The following is a 22,253-nucleotide window of genomic DNA, read 5'->3' as shown; positions in this document are numbered from 1 at the left end:
CACATAGTTCTTGATGGTAATGCAGCTTTGCAGAGTAACCATGGGCCCTATGGAATACCATGTTATCACTGCCCAAACCATCACTGAATCCCTGTATGTTTAAATCTTGGAATGTGAACAGGGCCAGAAGTTGGAAACTGAATGAAACAAGATTTATCCAACCAAATGACTTTCTTCCCTTGCTCCAAAGCCACCCAACAAAAGCTCAGCAAAATGTGGTACTCCTGTTCTCTCAGATTCCAAGTGAAACAAATGTCCCCCTCTCTGCTTCTGAGGTATTACTCAGCAACATGACACATAATTTCATTTCAAACTTTTTTTTTCCATTCTTGACTGGTTACATAAGCCTTTTCTTGACAACAAACACAAAATATATACAGTGGTGAAAATAATTTCATAAGAAACTTATTTCATACCTGTAAATGCAGATTCAGAATCAGATTGAGAGGATGCAACTGCATAGGCAGTAGTAGACACATCAGAACTGTGAATGTCATCAGAGATCCATCCTTCAATTTCACGTTGCACAAGTGAGTCAAAGAATGCCATCATCCGTGGATCTTCTTTTGTTGACTGATGACTGTAGTCGTGAGTCATAAACTGCATGTAAATGAATACAAGTTCTCGGATAAATATTGAACAACAACTACCACTAGTATTAAATAGTGTATCTTACTCTACATGATGATTTAAAATTCAAATGTGAATAAAACAAGAGTAAAGCACAATGCTCCCCATAATTATATATTACACCACTACTTAGTAGCCTATGGTATCAAAATAATAATACTCAGTGCACAAAAATAACACAAATTTCTGATTTCCACAAATGCATTAATGAATTTAAAAAGTGTCAATTCCACATTCGAGTTTTAAACAGAACATTTGTGCCAACATACCAAGTCCACAGAATGAAAAATACGACAGAACCTGAAAGATTCTGACTGACTCCCATACATAAAGCAAAGGTAGTTTTATCAAAACCATTCAAATGTGTAAAGTCAACAACTGTCCCTATTACCTTACTGCACCAGTTCCACTACTGCATAGCATCTCACTGTCTATACTCTGAAAACACTGTCAAGTCTGTGTGGCAGAGTACAATTTTCATTTCATGACATACTAATTTTTTTGCTATGTGGCAGAATGACAGTTTATATGCCGCTGTTGGAGGTGCAATTATGACTATTACTACTTCAGTCTCTATGAAAGAAACAGATACAGTGGTAATAATATTAGTTCATTTTGCACTGAAGATCACATTAGAACTTACAAGGTGTTTTCAGAAATTCTCTTATATTCTCCTACAAATCAAACAAGTCTACGGCAATGTACCCTGTTTTTGTTGGTGTCGCATGAGGTTCCTTATATCGAACCTGACATTGATTCCACTCACTGAAGAATTACTCCAGTATAGGTTGAACAAATAATTTCTAAGAAAACTCTAAAGATAACACATAGCTTGCTTATGACGCAAAACCTTCTCTCCATAAATATTAGAGAGATGCATTCCATATTCCCAAAAACTGCTACTTCCAACATCTGCATGATATTACTGACTCAGTGGGGACTTACTAACAGTTAGGTGCCGACTTACTCAAATCTTGTCCTGATCCAAATGGATAAGAGAAAAATGTTTAATGGCTAATAATTTCACATAGATTACTGTATCATCTATGACTCCAAGACTGCAACTATCCACTCATTCATTAATACCAAGTGAATAGGGACAACTCAACCAAACTTCGCTTGATCAGATGACATGTCACTACTGTGATTGTGTATAGCCCCTTCTCCAGGATATGAGACATGATCTGCTTGTCAAACCATCTTCAGTCCCATCACAAGAGTCAGTTTCTCTGCTTTTCTAAGCATTTTCTGAAGCAGATGTCCATGCAATACAGAACTGGAAGGCTTGAGGGACTAAACGTACTGTGCTTGAGGAATCAAACATACTGTATTCCCACATGGCTGCCAGTCCGCACAGGTATCTGATTAATTATATCAATCTCCTAACAATAATTTGAGTAGAAAATCTTGTGGGTTTCACATGACTGGCATTTTCAGAAACAACATGGGTTGCAGACAGGTCACTAGTTTTCAACTCAGTAATATCTTAGAATTATTCTACAAAAACAAATAAAGCTTTCTGTGGGAAATTTTCCTTCTTCTTCTTCTTCTTCTTCTTCTTCCAGCCTTCTTTTAAAAAGAAGTGCAACATGTCCTATTGTTAATTAATCTACTGTACATTGCTGTTAAAATTACTGTAAGCGTACAAGCAAATACATGGGCATCATCACACTATAAGGTGTAGTTGAATTTAAGCAATTTTAGTTACTTTTCAATAATGGCCTAGCTGATATTGTATCATTCATCTTTGCAATCACACTGCAATTAAACAGCCTTTATATCCTCTGGTTTTTTTTTTTTTAACAAAGAAAGCTTCCACTTTATTTTAGGCATAAGTTCGCAGCATTTTATAAGAATAAACAGAGCTACCATACAAAAGCTGATTTTGACCCAATTTTCTTGTATTTGTCTAACAAATGATGGCAGGAAACTCTGAATTGCCACCTTGCACCCAGAGGCAGAGTTGGCCTTTATGAACACAGTGTTGTCACATGACATTTTGCTTCTGAACACTTGTTCATTTCAATACACTCAGGAATTGTGGAACACCTGTCTGGTAAACACACTTTACCACTAGCCCAATTTATTTTGCTGCTGTTATACCCATGAGTTCCTAGCAACCATACGAGCCTTGGTTTTCTGTGCTAATCAAGGTCTGAGTGAAGTTTGGCTAATGCTGATTTCCTGTGTTTCTGCAGGAGTGTGTAGTGTTCATGCTTCAATACACATGTGCTTACTGGTCACCATTTCCTCAATATAAATATCATCACACTCATATCTTACATTATACATGTCTGCAGTGTGGAAACATCTACGGAATTACTTGTGAACCCCAAAACATTGCAATCTTGGTGCCACTATGAAATATCAGTTTATAATTATTTCTGAGATACAGCATTTTGCTTTTCTTACATATTTTGTCGTCAATGCATCTCATAAATTTTGGCAGGAAATGTGGCAGGAGCTCATTTTGCCCACAACTGAGGTTATCAACGTCAATTACCCTGTGAGTTTACACTATCAGTCCACATAGGCATCTGAATGATTGTTTTGGTTTCCAGAAGACTTAATGTACTAGGTTGCCTCTTGTGGTTCTAAACACTTAAGACATTCAGAAAAAGAACTGTGCCATTATTTTCTATCTCCAGTAGGTGTACTTTTTTATGTCAACTGTTGGAGTACCAAAGAAACTTGCCACTTCCTCATAGGCCCAAATGATGAATGGGTAACCCACATATTTAATTTAAGAAAATGATAGCAGCAGTGTGGAATTTAATGCTGATTGTTACAAGGCCTCCATGAACATATCAGTTTTTCCTTTCACAAGCTCATCTGTTGTTACAGGTGAAAATAGAGAATGGAGGAACCACAGTCATTCCATCTACATGTTCATGCAATATCTGACCTGCTAACTACACACAGCTTGTATTGGGACACCCTCCTCTAGCTTTACTTTCCCTCACGAGTAGTAGTTGATACCAGTAATATTTTTCAAATTTTGGACAGGTCAATACTATCTCAGCTGGGTTTTTTTCTGAAAAATTTCATATAATTTTATACAAATACATTATATTTCAAGCTAAAATTTATGACCAGAAATTATTATTTAGGATGTTATAATTGATAGATTCTAGTTCTGAATGCACAGTTAGAATTATTTTTTTAGAAACATTTGAAATTATGAATTATTTGGCACACTTAAAATTTCTATTAATAATTGCACAATCTAGTACTGTTTATTATGTTTATTTCTGAATTCATTTCTGAAATAATATTTGAAACTAATATAAACTCAGTTGTCAAGAAATATTGTAAACCGTTTGGAATATTGTTATTGCAGCAGAGTGAAGCATGCCTCAGATGTGATTGGATGTATTTTTGTATTTTGGGTGAATAATATAATTTTGGCTTTGTTATCATGAAAATTTCAAAAGATTGAGAGATATACTAAAATGCAACAAAATAAATTAATGTAAAAACAAAAATTCTGTGACAACAATCTTCAAAATTATTTAGATGAATTCAACCATGAGGGCCTAAAATGTGAGAATTTCAGCTTCAAGAATCAGATGCCTAGACAAGAAGAAATGTATCCAATTCTACAAGAACAAATAAATAAATTAAAAAGTTTATTCTAACCTTACTCCTCTGAATCTTCAGAAAAGCTTTAGTTATTGTGTTAGGAAGGAGGGGGGAAATTACAAGTGGAGGCTCATTGGGGACTAATTGAGTAATAATGAAGTTTTGTCTGTTGCAGGAAGTGCTTTACCTTGTTAATTTTTGAAACTTATGCACGAACAAATTTTTGATCACATGGAGCAAAAATCTGAAGGCTGCCCAACAAAGCAAATCATGACAACAGTGATAATGTACTACCAATAATGACGGACCAAATGGCTCTGAGTACTTTGGGACTTAACTTCTGAGGTCATCAGTCCCCTAGAACTTAGAACTACTTGAACCTAACTAACCTAAGGACATCACATACATCCATGCCTGAGGCAGGATTCGAACCTCCGACTGTAGTGGTCACGTGATTCCAGACTGTAGCGCCTAGAACCACTCGTCCACACCGGCAATAACGGACCAGTTCGAAAGAAAGTGACGAGGACTTTACAACTACATACAAAGACACCAAAAACGAAAGATAAGTAAAAACTATTTGTGAACTTCATTTGTTTGAGGACTCATTATGTTGTTGTTGTTGTGGTCTTCAGTCCTGAGACTGGTTTGATGCAGCTCTCCAGGCTACTCTATCCTCTACACGCTTCTTCATCTCCCAGTACCTACTGCAACTTACATCCTCTGAATCTGCTTGATGTATTCATCTCTTGGTCTCCCTCTACGATTTTTACCCTCCACGCTGTCCTCCAATACTAAACTGGAGATCCCTTGATGCCTCAGAACATGTCCTACCAACCAATCCCTTCTTCTCGTCAAATTGTGCCACAAATTCCTCTTCTCCCCAATACTACTCAATAGCTCCTCATTAGCTGTGTGATCTACCCATCTAATCTTCAGCATTCTTCTGTAGCACCACATTTTGAAAGCTTCTATTCTCTTCTTGTCCAAACTATTTATCGTCCATGTTTCACTTCCATACATGGCTACACTCAATACAAATACTTTCAGAAATGACTTCCTGACACTTAAATCTATACTCAATGTTAACAAATTTCTCTTCTTCAGAAATGCTTTCCTTACCATTGCAAGTCTACATTTTATATCCTTTGCTCCCCAAATAGCAAAACCCATTTGCTACTTTAAGTGTCTAATTCCCTAATCTAATTCCCTCAGCATCACCCGACTTAAATTCTACTACATTCCATGACCCTCATTTTGCTTTTGTTGATGTTCATCTTATATACTCCTCTCAAGACACTGTCCATTCTATTCAACTGATCTTCCAAGTCCTTTGCTGTCTCTGACAGAATTACAATGTCATCGGCGAACATCAAAGTTTTTATTTCTCCTCCATGGATTTTAATACCTACTCCAGATTTTTCTTACTGCTTGCTCAATATACAGACTGAATAACATCGGGGAGAGGCTACAACCCTGTCTCACTCCCTTCCCAATCACTGCTTCTCTTTCATACCCCTCGACTCTTAATCTGGTTTCTGCACACATTGTAAATAGTCTTTTGCTCCCTGTATTTTACCACTGCCACCTTCAGCATTTGAAAGAGAGTATTCCAGTCAACATTGTCAAAAACACTCTCTAAGTCTACAAATGCTAGAAATGTAGGTTCACATATCCTTAATCTATCTTCTAAGATAAGTCGTAGGGTCAGTATTGCCTCACGTAATCCAATATTTCTACGGAATCCAAACTGATCCTCCCCGAGGCCCGCATCTATCAGTTTTTCCATTCGTCTGTAAAGAATTCGCGTTAGTATTTTGCAGCTGTGACTTATTAAACTGATAGTTTGGTAATTTTCACATCTGTCAACACCTGCTTTCTTTGGAATTGGAATTATTATATTCTTCTTGAAGTCTGAGGGTATTTCGTCTGTCTCGTACATCTTGCTCACCAGATGGTATAGTTTTGTCAGGACTGGCTCTCCCAAGGCTGTCAGTAGTTCTAATGGAATGTTGTCTACTCCCAGGGCCTTGTTTCGACTCAGGACTTTCAGTGCTCTGTCAAACTCTTCACACAGTATCATATCTCCCATTTCATCTTCATCTACATTCTCTTCCATTTCCATAATATTGTCCTCAAGTACATCACCCTTGTATAGACCCTCTATATACTCCTTCCACCTTCCTGCTTTCCTTTCTTTGCTTAGAACTGGGTTTCCATCTGTGCTCTTGATATTCATGCAAGCGGTTCGCTTTTCTCCAAAGGTCTCTCTAATTTTCCTGTAGGCAGGATCTATCTTACCCCTAGTGACATGCACCTCTACATCCTTACATTTGTACTCTATCCATCCCTGCTTAGACATTTTGCACTCCAGTCGATCTCATTTTTGAGACGTTTGTATTCCTTTTTGCCTGCTTCATTTACTGCATTTTTATATTTTCTCCTTTCATCAATTAAACTCAAAATTTCTTCTGTTACCCAAGGATTTCTAATAGTCCTCGTCTTTTTACCTACTTGATCCCCTGCTTCTGCCTTCACTACTACATCCCTCAAAGCTACCCATTCATCCTCTACTGTATTTCTTTACCCCATTCCTGTCAATTGTTCCCTTATGCTCTCCCTGAAACTCTGTACAACCTCTGGTTTAGTCAGTTTATTCAGGTCCCATCTCCTTAAATTCCCACCTTTTTGCAGTTTCTTCAGTTTTAATCTACAGTTCATAACCAATAGATTGTGATCAGAGTCCACATCTGGCCCTGGAAATGTCTTACAATTTAAAACCTGGTTCCTAAATCCCTGTCTTACTATTATATAATCTATATGATACCTTCTAGTATCTCCAGGGTTCTTCCATGTATTCAACCTTCTTTCATGATTCTGAAACCAAGTGTTAGCTATGATTAAGTTTTGCACTGTGCAAAGTTCTACCAGGCAGCTTCCTTTTTCATTTCTTCCCCCCAATCTATACTCACCTACTACATTTTCTTCTCTCCCTTTTCCTACTATCGAATTCGTCACCCATTACTATTAAATTTTCGCCTCCCTTCACTGTCTGAATAATTTCTTTTATCTCATCATACATTTCATCAATTTCTTCGTCATCTGCAGAGCTAGTTGGCATGTTAACTTGTAACAAAATGAATAGGGACAAAAGCAAAATTGAGGTACAAATGAAAGCTACAGGACCCTTTGAGCCACAACATAATAGTTGAACAGAAGGCCGTAGTAGATAAATCTCATCACAATATCGCCATTTTAAACCAAAAAAAATTTAAAAACGGAAAACAATATGCAAACTAATGTAACTGTTTTAGTTCAAAAAATTTCAGCAGTTCAGGAAATATGCATTCACAAATATCTGTGTGCAAACAATGGTACCGCATGATCCAACATGCAAAAGTTTTCCCACATAATTTACAGCCAGTGGATTTTCTGCACCACTGCAGATATAGTTATGTGACAGGCATGAATAACAATCAAAAAATTAAATCTTTTAAAAGATTTCTTGAAGGCGAAACTCTGTCATGAGTAAATTTGAATTTCAGTCAATGGGAAAAATATCAGAGGTTGAAAAAAAAATGTTTTATATAAAATTTGATAGGAAGCTGAATGGGGAAGAATCAAAAGTGAATTTTTGAATAGTCCTAATTATAAGAACAGGGATAACACTTTGAAGGAGTTTTGTAAGAACTAACTTAAAAAATTAGCATATCTTGACAAACCATTTGATGAAATGATCTTGATTGATGCACTTAAAAGGAGATTACCAGAAAGATTTCAGTTGCATTTAGTACATGGACCTGATGATCTTGAACAATTTTTACGATATGTTGACAGGCTGCATAGGGCAGTAGAAAGAAGTATATACTATAATACCGTATTTACTCGAATCTAAGCCGCACTATTTTTTCCGGTTTTTGTAATCCAAAAAACCACCTGCGGCTTAGAATTGAGTGCAAAGTAAGTGGAAGTTCTGAAAAATGTTGGTAGGTGCCATCAAATACATGTAGCGCAACACAGGTATGCTTTGCAAACACAAAGATAAATACTGGTGCCAAAACCTCTGCGTCAGTAAATAAATTAAAAGAAAAGGTAGAAGAATGTAAACATTATGCCATGTATTCTTTCGATTTTGCTGCTATCTCATTTAAATCCTGTCTGTCTAATAAACTACGAAACTAGAGTGAGACAACAGCAAACGCGGAAGAATATACATATCATGTCATGTTTATATTCATATTATTCATATGCTGAAGAGTGATACAGTCAGAAATGAAGCACGGCAACTGACTAGATTTGTAAATATAAGATGACACTAATTTCTGTGCAGAATGTAATGTACTAAAGAGGCATCTGCAAAGATTTTCAAACAGAGAAAAATTTTTGCTGAACTCTTGTTCAGAACATCTTCTATCACACACAGTCTATTATTTGGTTCTTGTTGATCATTATCAAAGAAAGCAGCAGTGTAAGTAACAACAAATAGCAGTCTCTTGCCATTGTTTTGCTTATGAGACAATTCCTCTCTTTTTTTTATTGCAAGCCACGGTAGCACGCACAAAAGCAAGCCATGCCGCAAGCGGCGACTAGTCGTGAACACTCATTATCAGAATGCGACAAACAATGCATGACGCAGTACAGTAATGCATTTTCAGCTTATAGTGACGTAAACCCCCCATAACAAGGAGAACAGCACTTATCAGATCAAAGCAAAATAAGCAATCAATTCAAACCAGACGAAACACGCGGAAAATGAAGGGTACCCGTATAAATACGGATGGAGCGCCCGACACAGCAATGACTACTTGCTAAAGCTTAGCCGTTTCTTCATCCATTCGACCTCAATTGTGTTTCACGTTACAATGGACCAACTTTGTTTCGATTTGGAGGGGCGGTCTAAAACTTTTCTCTCACCTTGAACGTCAAGTTTCGAATTTCAGGAGCGGCTTAGATTCAGGAAAATTTTTTTTTCCTTGATTTCAAGCCTCATTTTTCAGGTGCAGCTTAAATTCCAGTGCGGCTTAGATTCGAGTAAATACGGTAATCGGAATGACAGAAATCACACGGGAGTAACCGTAGAAACAGAGATAATGGTAACTTCTGTAAGAGTCAAAGTGTCAGTAGAGAGAGAAGTACAGAACACCAGTAGGGTAGAATAAATGGGGATAACCATGGGCACTTTAATAGGAGAAATGATCATAGAATTAAATACTCGGGGAATGGCAGTTTGCCTCAATGAAGGTCCACATTTTTGGGCAAGGAAACATAACAAGCACAGGCCCAAGTTACACTTGCAATTATACAATAACAACAGTGTTAATGATATGTCACATGTATTTGAAACTGAACAGAAGGAATATCAGATTTCTCATTCATGTTTTGATCAAATGTTTTGGGATACTGTGTACAATTATGGCAATGTAAGTGCTAATCACAAACAGAATGTGAGAGTGGTGAGAATTTTGATGTAGCCCTGTACTAATGATTTCTTCTCTTGCACAGAAAACACCGTTATTGATGTCAGTAACTCAGGTGATGACTGTATCGGATCTGAACTAAGTGGTATTTTTTATGTAGATGTGAATGAGGGCTTTGAAGTAAGTGAGACTGGTAAGTCTGAGACTGGTGGCTTAATGTAAATGAATGTAGGTGAAGTAAGTGACTTTGATGGAGATGAGACTTGTATTGTCAGTGACACCGTTCTTGAAGTAATTTTAGAGAATTATGATGATGATGATGATGATGATGATGATGAATATTGGTTTTCTGTGGAGTTCAAGAATGATGAAGTTTCAGAGTTATTTGTGAATGATGTTGACATTACAGGTAAGGTAAGTGACGTATGTGAAGTAAGTGAGGCTCATGGAATACCAGTCCAGCTAAAACAGTTTTTCATTAATGTCATGCAGAGTAATGATTGAAACAGTAAAGGTGAGATATCTGTGAGCCTAGAGAATGAAGGTGAAAACTTTTTAAAGTTTTTTTGGGACCAGACTGATAACAACATAGATAAAAGTGCATCCTGTGGTAAGTTAGCTGTGGTTAGTCACAATTTGTATCCCAATTGGCAGAATGAAGTAAAAGAGGATCTAAGCAGGAAATATGATTTTGACAGTAATGTGTTTTATGTTACTTCTGTGACATGTGCTGTTAGTTGTGGCATGGAATCTATTCAATGCATTCAATCTTTACCTGACAATATGAGTAATCAAAGTAGTATTATGACATCTGTAAAGTTGATAAAACCTCTTGAAGACGGTGTAGATACAGCATTTGATGAAGTTGAAAGTGATTTTTTAAATGAAGTGTCTGTTAACAGAAAGGATGATTCAGATTTTGGGTGTTCTTATATTAAAATTATCAGTGGGAAGATAACTGACTGAGTGATACAGGTAGCCAGACTTGTACATCAGAACAATTTAGGGACACTATCAAGTATAGTAAGTATAATGGAAATGCACATTGTAGGTGTGAAGATAAGAGGAGCTACAGGTAAGCAAAGCAAATCAGTAAAATCTCATGTATCGTTAACTTTTACTGTAGAAGACGAAGACCTTTGAATATGAATGCATAATGATCCCTAGTCTGGAAGAAAATATACACTACATTTGCAAGTTCATACAACTACATAATTCTATTTTGTAATACATTTGTGCTTTAGAATTTGATACATATATGCCATGTGACTAAATGGGTAGATCCTTTTACAATTTCCAAGTGGGACAATGCCATTAAATATCCAGTAATAAATTCCTTTATCTTAGAACTCATTAGTGTTTAATATTATTATTATTATTCCTGTGTACTCTGCAGAGTATAAGTAAATTTAATTGTCCAGAATGAGATTTCCACTCTGCAGAAGAATGTGCAGTAATATGAAACTTCCCAGCAGATTAAAACTGTGTGCCAGACCGAGATCCAAACTCGGACCCTATGCCTTTTGTGGGCAAGTGCTCTACCAGGAGCGCTAGTTCTGCAAAGTTCACAGGAGAGCTTCTGTGAAGTTTGGAAAATAGGAGATGAGGTGCTGGTAGATGTGAAGCTGTGAGGACAGGCTGAGAGTCATGCGTGGGTAGCTCAGATGGTAGAGCACTTGCCCGTGAAAGGCAAAGGTCTGGCATGCAGTTTTCATCTGGCAGGAATTTTCAAATGTAATTGCCATGAACTCTTTTGAGTGTAGTGGTAAATTTAGTGAAGACTCATTTTATTCACATGTACTGTAAATAATAAGAATAGCATCTTAAAGTTCCATATGTGAAGACGTTTTAATCCATTCTGAAGTGAACCATATATACTTATAATTAATGGAAAATGTCATATAAAGATGTGAAACAAATACTAACAAAGAGAGAGATGGGCTGGCCAGTACTTATCTCAGCTCAGTACAGCCGATAGAAACACAAAAAAACAACCGAAAATTTAAGTTCCTAGCTTTCGGAATAAATGTTCCTTTATCAGGGAGGAGAGAGGGGAAAGAAAGGGAAGAAGGGAAAGTGGATTTAGTTACTCACAAGCCAGGTTATGAAGCAACAGGGAAAGAAAAACAGGGAGGGTAGCAAGGATGAAGGCATGGTTGTCAGAGGGAAGCCAAAGATATTGTACTGTAGGTACTGTGCCAGCTTCAAACCACAGAGGATGCATACAGAAGTAAAGAGGTGTATAGTATAAAGATGTAGGATGAAAAGATGCATGAATGGCTAAAGAGGAAAGGAAAAGAGGAGAAGACTGAAAAGTAAATGGGAGTGAGGTTGTTTAACGTAGGTTCAGTCCAGGGGGATGGCGGGATGAAAGGATGTGCTGGAGCGCAAGTTCCCATCTCCGCAGTTCAGAGGGACTGATGTTGAGTGGGAGAAGCCAAATGGCACATACGGTGTAGCAGGTTCGTAGGTCCCTAGAATTATGCTGGAGGGTATGCTCCGCTACTGGGTATTGGCCATCTCCTAGGCGGACAGTTCGTCTGTGTCCGTTCATGCGCTCAGCCAGTTTAGTTGTTGTCATACCAATGTAAAAATCATGTCATTTATCAGCTGACTTGCCTGCACTGCACAGCCTTTCACATTGGTAAAGCCCCTCCATCTCTTTGTTAGTATACTTATTTTTCCATATAGATAGGCAAAACATGCCGTTGGATGTGAGGGAGGTATAGAACAGCATACTTAGTACACAAAACAATGTTTCAGGATTCAGTGAGAAAGCTAGATGGGAAGTTACTTATTCGTTGGAGTGTGTGATGAGAAATCTAGTGAGAAAATTGAAAGATGTGTATGGATCCACTCCCACACTCCTGTATGGCTGCACCATTGTTGGTGCAGTCGACTTTCAAGAGATCATAGATGCTGTATAATGTACTCAAGTGTCTGTCAGCTGTATCAATTTTGTGAGTGAAATCTGTAAATTGTTAGCTAAGAGATTACCCTATATGAAGAATTCATGGAACTATTTGTTTAAAAATATGGTCACTGCTATGGATAGTGTTAGTCCACATAAATGAATGTTTTTTCCAAGTGGGGGTTTAAGTTCCCAATATATTTTGTAACTTTAAATCTTATTTGACTTGGGTATAATGCTGTGGAAGGTTGATGTTCTATGACTGATGATTTGTTATGTTCAACACAGAAACGTGAAAAGTTAAAAAGTTCAGGAGTGTGTTCTATGAACCATGTGGTAAATAAGGATCAGAATCTGATAAAATTAGGCACCGTTAGGTTAGCAGTCATACATTTCAATGAATTTTCTTAACTCAACACTCAGAATGTATTATTTTTTTATCAATTGTAAATGAATCTTCCAGGTTAGTTTGGATGAACAATTGACAAATAGTGTGAGAGACATTTGCCTTTGTGATCATAAATTATGGAACTGTAGAGGGCACGCGCGCGCAACTATTGATTGATGCTAGATGTTTCCTATAATTATTCTTTACATATGATTAAAATTACTGATAAATGATTATGAACTTTATTCATTGTGTTGTGTCGAAGCATTTCTGCTGGTGTGTACGCAGTGTGGTTTGGATTCATGGGTAAGTCCCCACATCATAAGCATAGGCCCTAATATTTTTTCATTGTTTTCTCCTTTCATGAGTCAACATATTCTTACACACATGTGGCTGATTGATTTTGTGCAATGCTCTCACTTGTGATTGAGTATGTTCTTCTGGTATGTACCCATTGTCATGAGTTTTTCCAGTCAGCTCACTTGTCTTACACTTAGAGTCTGAATTTTTATTTTCTTTTTTGATCATCTTGAAGGTGTGACTTTATAAGTTCAACTTGCAATTTGTAGTTCTAATAATTTACATTGTCTCTGCACTTATTTCTATAGTTCAGTGTTGTAAATTGTAGTTTTGACTTTGTATCATCTGTCTTGTGACAGAATGTTCCACAGATCTGATAATCTGTATGCCCTGTCCTCATATACATACAGATTATGACTTGCGCATTAGATTATTTTCCTTATGTTTTCTGTAATATATTATGTATCAGATATTTCTATACATCTGTATTCTATCTTTTGGCATCATTTTGTATTCCATTTGACAAACCTTACAAGAGGTCACAAAATACTGCAAACACATAGTTCTATATTACGTGAGGGGGATATTGTAACATGACATCCTCCACCAGCATTACTTTTTCTCAACAGCAGTTGTCAAAACCAGTAATACGAGGTGCATTCAAGTTCTGAGGCCTCCAATTTTTTTTCTCTGGATTGGAAAGAGATAGAAACATGCGCATTGTTTTAAAGTGAGGCCGCGTTCATTGTCAATACGTCCCAGAGATGGCAGCACCCTATGGCAGATGGAATTTTACCGCCAGCGGTGAGAATGAGAACTTAAAATGGCGACGTTTTCCTTACTTGAACAGTGTGCAATCATTCGTTTTCTGAATTGAAATTCATCGACAGTTGAAGGAGACATGTGGTGGTGGAGTTATGGATGTGTCGAAAGTGCGTTCGTGGGTGCGACAGTTTAATGAAGGCAGAACATCATGTGACAACAAACCGAAACAACCTTGGGCTTGCACAAGCCGGTCTGACAACATGATCGAGAAAGTGGAGAGAATTGTTTGGGGGGATCGCCGAATGACTGTTGAACAGATCGCCTCCAGAGTTGGCATTTCTGTGGGTTCTGTGCACACAATCCTGCATAACGACCTAAAAATGCAAAAAGTTTCATCCAAGTGGGTGCCATAAATGCTGACGGACAACCACATGGCTGCCCGTGTGGCATGTTGCCAAGCAATGTTGACACACAACGACAGCATGAATGGGACTTTCTTTTCGTCGGTTGTGACAATGGATGAGACATGGATGTCATTTTTCAATCCAGAAACAAAGCGCCAGTCAGCTCAATGGAAGCACACAGATTCACCTCCACCAAAAAACTTTCAGGTAACCGCCAGTGCTGAAAAAATGATGGTGTCCATGTTCTGGGACAGCGAGGGCATAATCCTTACCCATTGCATTCCGAAGGACACTACGGTAACAGGTGCATCCTACGAAAATGTCTTGAACAAATTCCTTCCTGCACTGCAACAAAAACGTCCGGGAAGGGCTGTGCGTGTGCTGTTTCACCAAGACAACGCACCCGCACATCGAGCTAACGTTACGCAACAGTTTCTTCGTGATAACAACTTTGAAGTGATTCCTCATGCTCCCTACTCACCTAACCTGGCTCCTTAGTGACTTTTGGCTTTTTCCAACAATGAAAGACACTCTCCGTGGCTGCACATTCACCAGCCATGCTGCTATTGCCTCAGCAATTTTCCAGTCAAAACAGACACCTAAAGAAGCCTTCGCCGCTGCCATGGAATCATGGCGTCAGCGTTGTGAAAAATGTGTACGTCTGCAGGGCAATTACGTTGAGAAGTAACGCCAGTTTCATTGATTTCGGGTGAGTAGTTAATTAGAAACAAAATCGGAGGCCTTAGAACTTGAATGCACCCCGTATATTTTGTATTTTGATAAGCCAGCTTTTTTTTCTAAAAATTTCATATAATTTTATACACAACACGTTATTTTCAAGCAAAAATTTTTGAAAGGGGATTATTATTTTGAATGTAATAATTGATAAATACTAGTTCTATATGAATTATTTGGCACACTTAAAATTTATATTATTAATAATGCAATCTAGTACTGTTTATTATGTTTATCTCTGGATTCATGTATGAAATAATAATCAAAATTAATAGAAATCCATTTGTCAAGAAAAACTGTAAACTCTTTTTAATACTGTTTTTATCGCAGAGTGAAGAGTAGTAAGCACACCTCGGATGTGATCGAACGTATTTTTGTATTTTGGCTAAACAATGTAATTTTTGCTTTGTTAATGTGAAAATTTCAAAGACTGTGTGATATACTAAATTATGACAAAATAAATTAATGTACAAACAAAAATTCCGCAATGAAAATCTTCAAAATTATTTAGATCAATTCAACCATGAGGACCTAATGTGCTAGTATGTGAGAATTCCAGCTTCACGAATCGGACCCCTAGACAAGAAGAACCGGAGTAAATTCTACAAGTAAAGATAAAAACTGATGCAAATATCTGATGGTATACACTCCATGAAGAAGTTTACAGTCTCTACAAGTGACACATTCTTGAATAGACCCCATTTGACGGTGTGTGGCGGGGGTACCTTGAGTACCTCTATCGGTTCTCCCTTCTATTCCAGTCTCATATTGTTCGTGGAAAGAAGGATTGTCGGTATGCCTCTGAGTACTTGGGGCTCTTTGATTAACTCAAGAACATTCTCCATGTAATTCATCTGATATCCACTCTCAGCAGTGCCAAATCTCCAGAGGTCAGCAAAGATTTCAAATGCGTATAAGTAACAGCTAAGTCATACCATATTTGGAAATGGCATTTATAACAGAGTTGCATTCTAACTGTAGTTTTGTTTCCATTTCATTTCTGTGTGGCGAATGTGATATTACACATCTGTTGTTAAGTCAGATAAAAATTATATGCTACAGTCACCCATAAAGTAAGTTTAGCAAAGACCACATACAGAAAGCAAACATAGTTGCAAATAAACATTTACTGGAGCACAAACAGTAATTGATCAGTTAGTTACTTTTCAACATATTCAAAACTGTAATTCAGAGTTGTCATACCATGAGATCAAATTATGTATTTCAGTTTCATAAAAATTGACTGCCTTTGATTGGAGACAGTGGTCAACAAGAGCCCTTGGCAACTTTTTGTCAGTGGAAAAATGTTAACGAAGAAATTTCTTTAGATGGAAGCAAAAAGAAAAATGGGATAAATAAGTCAGGACTGTAGCATCGGTTACCAAATATCTTCCTGCACAACACCAACAGAAATATGCTCTGTGCTGAGTCATGTGTGACTGAACACTGTCATGAATCAGCACAATACCTGCACCACGAATCTTGTGCGCATCATGACGACTCATTTGTGAGTATCAGGATCAAAATTTGTGCAGTAAATGGCTATGGAGTTCTGTAACCATAGTGATGGTTCTCCGTAATGCGCTGCCTCACAGAGTAGCAGCAAGGAAGATAAGGGTTTAACATCCAATCGACACTGGCCATTGGTTTAGCCATTAGAACACTAGACTGCAGCCCTGGACATTCCAGGATGAGTCCTGGACAGGGGATTTTTTCTAGTTCCAGTCCCTCCACAATGGCCCAAGGTCCACTCACCCTGCTAACAAATGAATAGCAGAGCTTTTTCCTGGAGGTAAAAGGCACTGGAGCAATTGGCTCACCACTATCCCCTTTCTAGTGCCACAGCAAAGAAAGGCTGCACTCTTCCTGCAGTCAGGCCAACAGCCCAGACACCAGCTTGCCCTGAGGTCATTCAATATGGGACACACTAATATGCCACGACTGAGGTATTACACACTAAACAATGCAGTGGCCTTCCATTCCTTCCCAATATGATATATCTGGAGCTTCCACCCATGTTGTGCTTAACTATTAGAAGAAGATTGAAGTGCAAGATTTAAAATGTGTAGCTGTGCACATCATTTTTATAACAAAATTTCCCAGACACAATGACAGACTATTGTACTCACCTGCCCAGTCCTCAGAACCAAATTGATATACTCTTCATGAGTAAAAACTTTTCGTTGTTTGCCTCCTGCCTGACAGCCTTCAACAAGACTTCCTACAGAATCTGGCAAAGGATATGGGCTCCAGAACTGAAGCAAACAGAAAGAAAGCACAGTGTTTAATTGTAGCAGAACTGAATTTTATTTACTGTAATTTGTAACTGCCGTAACACGGGTAAATTCAAATAATATTCACTACCTTAACAAATATTTTTACAGTGTCCTCAAATATTTTGATGATAGGAACTAGTGTTGATAAACAATCGTATCAAATGTCCTATACAATAAAAATATACACTAAACACATTGCTGACATTCATGACTGAGAAATGATAAGTGGTTACACATTTCATAAAAGAATTTCAAATGAGGTTAAAAGCCAGCTATCAATTTCATTTTTACCATTATTGTCACCATTGCTCATATAAATTTTAACATTTCGTAAGATACTTCTAAAAAGTGTCACAAAAACTGAAACAAGTAACTCCTGTTTTAATACTTTTTCATACAGTACAAGAATATCTTAAGTAAATTAATACCATACTTTTGGGTCAATATATCATTGTGGTTCTACTGAAGAAAGAAAAAAAAAATCTTCAACATTTTCAATGCCTGAAAGGCAAATTGTCATGGTGTTTTTATCAGTCAGCACTGGCAAAAGAAACTGAGTCTGGATCTTATGATTATAATAGAAAACACAAATAAATCAACTTTGTTTAAGTAAGATATTGCCTCATTATACTAACTTTACCAATGAATCACTGCTAACAAGATCTGATCAATGTTTAACACAAACTGCTCATGAGGGTTTACACAGCATTATATGGAATAGGTGCAAAGAAAGTAAAAGCAGCGGCTTCTAAGAGTGTTTGTGAATGGAATCTTGGCTCTCAGAGTTATTTCAGAAATAATGACAAAATTAGGACTCAAATATGCATATCGCACAGCACAAACAACAGGACAAAAGTCAAAATAATATTGAGCAAGCTGAAGTGCAAAATTCTACAAAATACACATAAGTTTGTCGAAAACTGACTTTACCAAACATCAAAGAGAAAGAGCTAGACTTAAACATGATGATCTAAGCTGTGACAGGTGTCATTTTGACATTTCTGGGTATTATTCACACCTATACAGTGTGCATGTGATGTAATATATAAACTGAAAATAAAGAATAAAATTTTCATACGTATCTAGTCATCTTTTATTTATTTTTCCTACTTACTGGGATAAACATAATATAATGTCACAGTACTTCTATTTTACACTAAATTCTTGTCATATAGTCTTAGAAAACAGAATTTTTATAATTTATCTACACTTTTTGTATGTATATAAGTGTTAAAAAGATCACTGAACTTATAATTTCTTCAGAAAAAAAAATCAAAATAGCTTAAATGGAAAAGTGCTATTCATCTGTCAATTTTAAAGATCTTTGGCTAAAAGCATTTTGGTGAATACATTCTGTGATAACCAACAACCCCACATATGGATTTGAAAAAATATTTATTTTTTCAAAAATCTTAATTTCAGAAGTGACAAAAAAATTATGGTTAAGCAAATAGGATTTAGCCACTGAATTCAGCTTGCCAAAATATGTTATTACACAAATTTTCAGCCTTTTGCATTTTTTTATGACTGGGTTGAAATTTCACTGGTATCTCCCTTTTGTGAGTGTGGTTTAGGTTCAGAAAATGAGTGTGTGGGGATATCAGTGTTGGTTACATTAGGCGCATTTCTAACTAAGGTGGTATGCGATATGATACACAGTGAAACTCGCCTTATGACACATAAGTTACCCGCATTGACAGAACATGTAGAAAAGCAGTTGAAGTGACTTAACTGATTTAAGATGGCAATGATACAATGCCAACATGTATCTTTAACACATTACCCAGTGCAGCAGGAAGTGCTGGTTGCTGTATACAACTGTGTCATAAGAAATAAAGATGTGTCTTAAGAAAAATTGTTTTATCTAACTGAATCAAGGCTACACATGTTCTCTCCACTTAGTTTCTCAGTAAAGCTTTTACTTCTCGCATAGAAAATAAAAACAACAGTTTTTAGATTTGCATGTGTTCTCTGCTCTACAGTCTCTCATAAAATTCTAAGTTATTTTTATGCTTCACCTGTAGGTAAACCACCAGACATATTTTGAAAAGTTTTCAGTGAAGAACGGTGCATTTTAGGTCACACATTCCTGCATACAAAATATAGTTAACATATCAAAATTGTTTTCAACATTGCAAGGAGACCCATACCTCTTTTTGTTCCTGAAAAAAAAAAAAAAAAAAAAAAAAAATACATGAGATATTTTGGTGGTTGTCCACGGCAAAGCTGGCCACATGCAAAGCTGTTGCTGCCTGCAGTAGCCTGCTACATGGAGTGAAGAGCAGCCTCAATTTATTTTTTTTTTCATCCACTGCTGATACAAACTGAGTCTGGAAATGAAAAACTTACTGAAACGAAAAGACGGCGGAAGTCATCAGGTGATGATGCTGTCTGGTTGTTTCTTCAGTCTATGCTCCTTAATTTGAGACTTTTGTGACACATGGGTGAAAGATCTAAAAGCTACACTCCTACTACTACTGAATGAGCAGCTGAATAAAGAGAAGAAGAACATGCTGGGACTTTCCTAGTCATTACGGGCTGCTTCCATTTCTTCAAACACAGAGTTCGTCACCCACTGCTACACCATCAATGGTGACTGATCTCCCTTCGAAACCAGCAACATTTCAGCTAAATACTCTTCAAGCTGAACTGTATACTACTTTACAAACTGACACACTTTCCCTAACTTACCTTACTGAAATGAGTAGTTTCATGGAAGGAGAAACAGTAAGCCACAATTTGTGTCCTACTTTGTCAGAGAAGCTGATACTAGTTGCTCCAGAATATGGGAACCATCTAGCCTCTTTCTGTAGAATCTGGGAAATTTGTGTGTTTTGTGAGAGCTCACAAGAAACCACCCAAGCCCAAGTATGTTTGATATTTATAGCAGTGTACAGGTGCACACAGTACTTCCTTTCCTCTTTCTGTTTTTTTTCCTTTTTTTAAGCTTTAAATAATGGTAAGGCACAATAATGTCCTCTTCGGTTACTACATTTCCACTTTCAAAAGAATCGAAGACAGAAGTCACGGTGGAATTGTGAGACACCAAAATATAGCAATTTCTTTTGTACATAACAGGCTGGCAACCTAATAGTTTTACAAGAAATCTGAGAATTACAAATTTGTATCCACTGCAGCCATACTTGAGGAGAAAATCATTTGCTAACAGGGGCAGCAGCCACATAATACAAAAGCCTGAATTTACATCACTTTCAATGCCTATGAGCATGTCTTCTCATGGCCCTTTCTGAAATATTTATTATTCTTTGGCAAGTGAATTAAAGTAACATGTATCATTATTTTGAATGAAATTTGTTTTGTTGTGAGAAAGTTATCACAGTATATGCCTACAAACTTTGAGGATGCATATTTGATCCTCAGAGCACATTGCATGTTTTTGATTAACTTCTCTTTTGTTTTCTCCTCACTAAATATATTAACCTTTTTTAGAGAACAGTTGCTACAGCCCTCTCTCTCTCCCTCTCACTCTCTTCCCCCCTCTCTCTGCACTCTGCACTCCCCATCTCCCACCCCCCCCCCCCCACCCCCATCCCCTGCCAATCCTCCTTTTCTCTACTTCCAATATTTTGTTTTTGCAAATTATTGCTTTGTCCTTAATCAATTATCACCCCCAGGAAACCCCATCATACACATGGTATTAACTGAATGGAAAAGTGCCTTTGTAAGCATAAAGCAATTTGCTTTTCATCATGTATTGTGCATGCAGGAAAATGGCTTCATTTGGTGTACTTGGCAGAGAGGATTTCTCTGCTTACCCTACTTTTGAAGATGAACATAAAACATAGTGTACATTGATAAAATTATTTAATTGGATAGATAAAATATCTACTCACCAAGTAGTTGCAGAACACACACACGAAAGACTATTGTGATTGGTAAGCTCTCGGAGCTAGTGGCTCCTTCTTCAGGCAAAAGTGTTGAAGGGAAAGGAATAAGGGTGAAGGAAAAGGACTGGAGAGGTCTAGGAAAAGGGGTAGATTTCGGGAAATTCACCCAGAACTGTGGTTTAGGGGAGACTTACAGTAGAGAAGGAAAGACTGAGTGTTGGGGACTGCAATGGATGAGATTTGGAAACCTGAGAGCTTAAAGGAGGAAGACAGAGTAATATGCAAGATAGAGATTACTACTAAAACATCTCCACGAGTTAATAAGAGTGAGAAGCTAAGTGCATTGTACCTAACAGAGGTGGGAGGGGACAATGAAAAACAGACTAGAAGGCAATGAAAGATGTATAAAGCTAAAATGGAGTGAAGCAAAGAGTAGTTACAGAGAAGAAAAGCTGAGATGGAAGAAATTAACTTAAATTAATGCCATGTGAGTGGTGAGAACCAAGGACATGTAGTGCTAGTTCCCACCTGGGAAGTTCTGAGAAACTGGTGTCTGGGGGAATAATCCAGATGACACATTTGGTGAAACAGGCATGTTGTAGAGCATGCTCTGCAATTTTGCACACCACACCTAGAATAGCTTTCCGTCGCCGTCCCAATCTCTGCAATATTCTTGTCATACCCTTTCCTCCTCCTGCACCCATCTGCCCATCCTATGGCTCCTACCCTTGTGACCACTGCTGCTGCAAGACTTGCCCTATGCACCCTCCTACCACCATCTATAAGAGCCCTGTAACTGGCAAAACATATACTATCAAAGGGAGAGCCACCTATGAAACGACATGTCATATATCAGTGATTATGTTAACACTGTTCAGCCTTCTAGATCAGCGTGACAACCACCAAATTATCAGTTAGGACGAATGGGCATACACAGAGGGTATATACTGGCAACTTGTAGTCTTGCATATTACCCTGTCTTCCACCTTTAAGCTCT

General features: G+C 37.4%; 1 protein-coding gene across 1 annotated transcript in view; it reads right to left on the bottom strand.

Moving 5' to 3' along the window:
- The window catches only part of LOC126268027 (DDB1- and CUL4-associated factor 5-like), a 125,374-nt gene that overhangs the window by 29,649 nt on the left and 73,472 nt on the right, over positions 1-22,253 (bottom strand). Inside the window, exons 7-8 of the mRNA XM_049973447.1 lie at positions 17,262-17,387; positions 417-600 (exon numbers count right to left, since the gene is read on the bottom strand). Coding sequence (XP_049829404.1) covers positions 417-600; positions 17,262-17,387 — 310 coding nt within the window. The remainder of the gene's footprint in view (positions 1-416; positions 601-17,261; positions 17,388-22,253) is intronic.

Source organism: Schistocerca gregaria, chromosome 4, assembly GCF_023897955.1.
Source record: "Schistocerca gregaria isolate iqSchGreg1 chromosome 4, iqSchGreg1.2, whole genome shotgun sequence".
NCBI lineage: Eukaryota > Metazoa > Arthropoda > Insecta > Orthoptera > Acrididae > Schistocerca > Schistocerca gregaria.
Note: the sequence above shows the minus strand (reverse complement) of the source record. Positions and strands in the feature narration are given on the sequence as shown.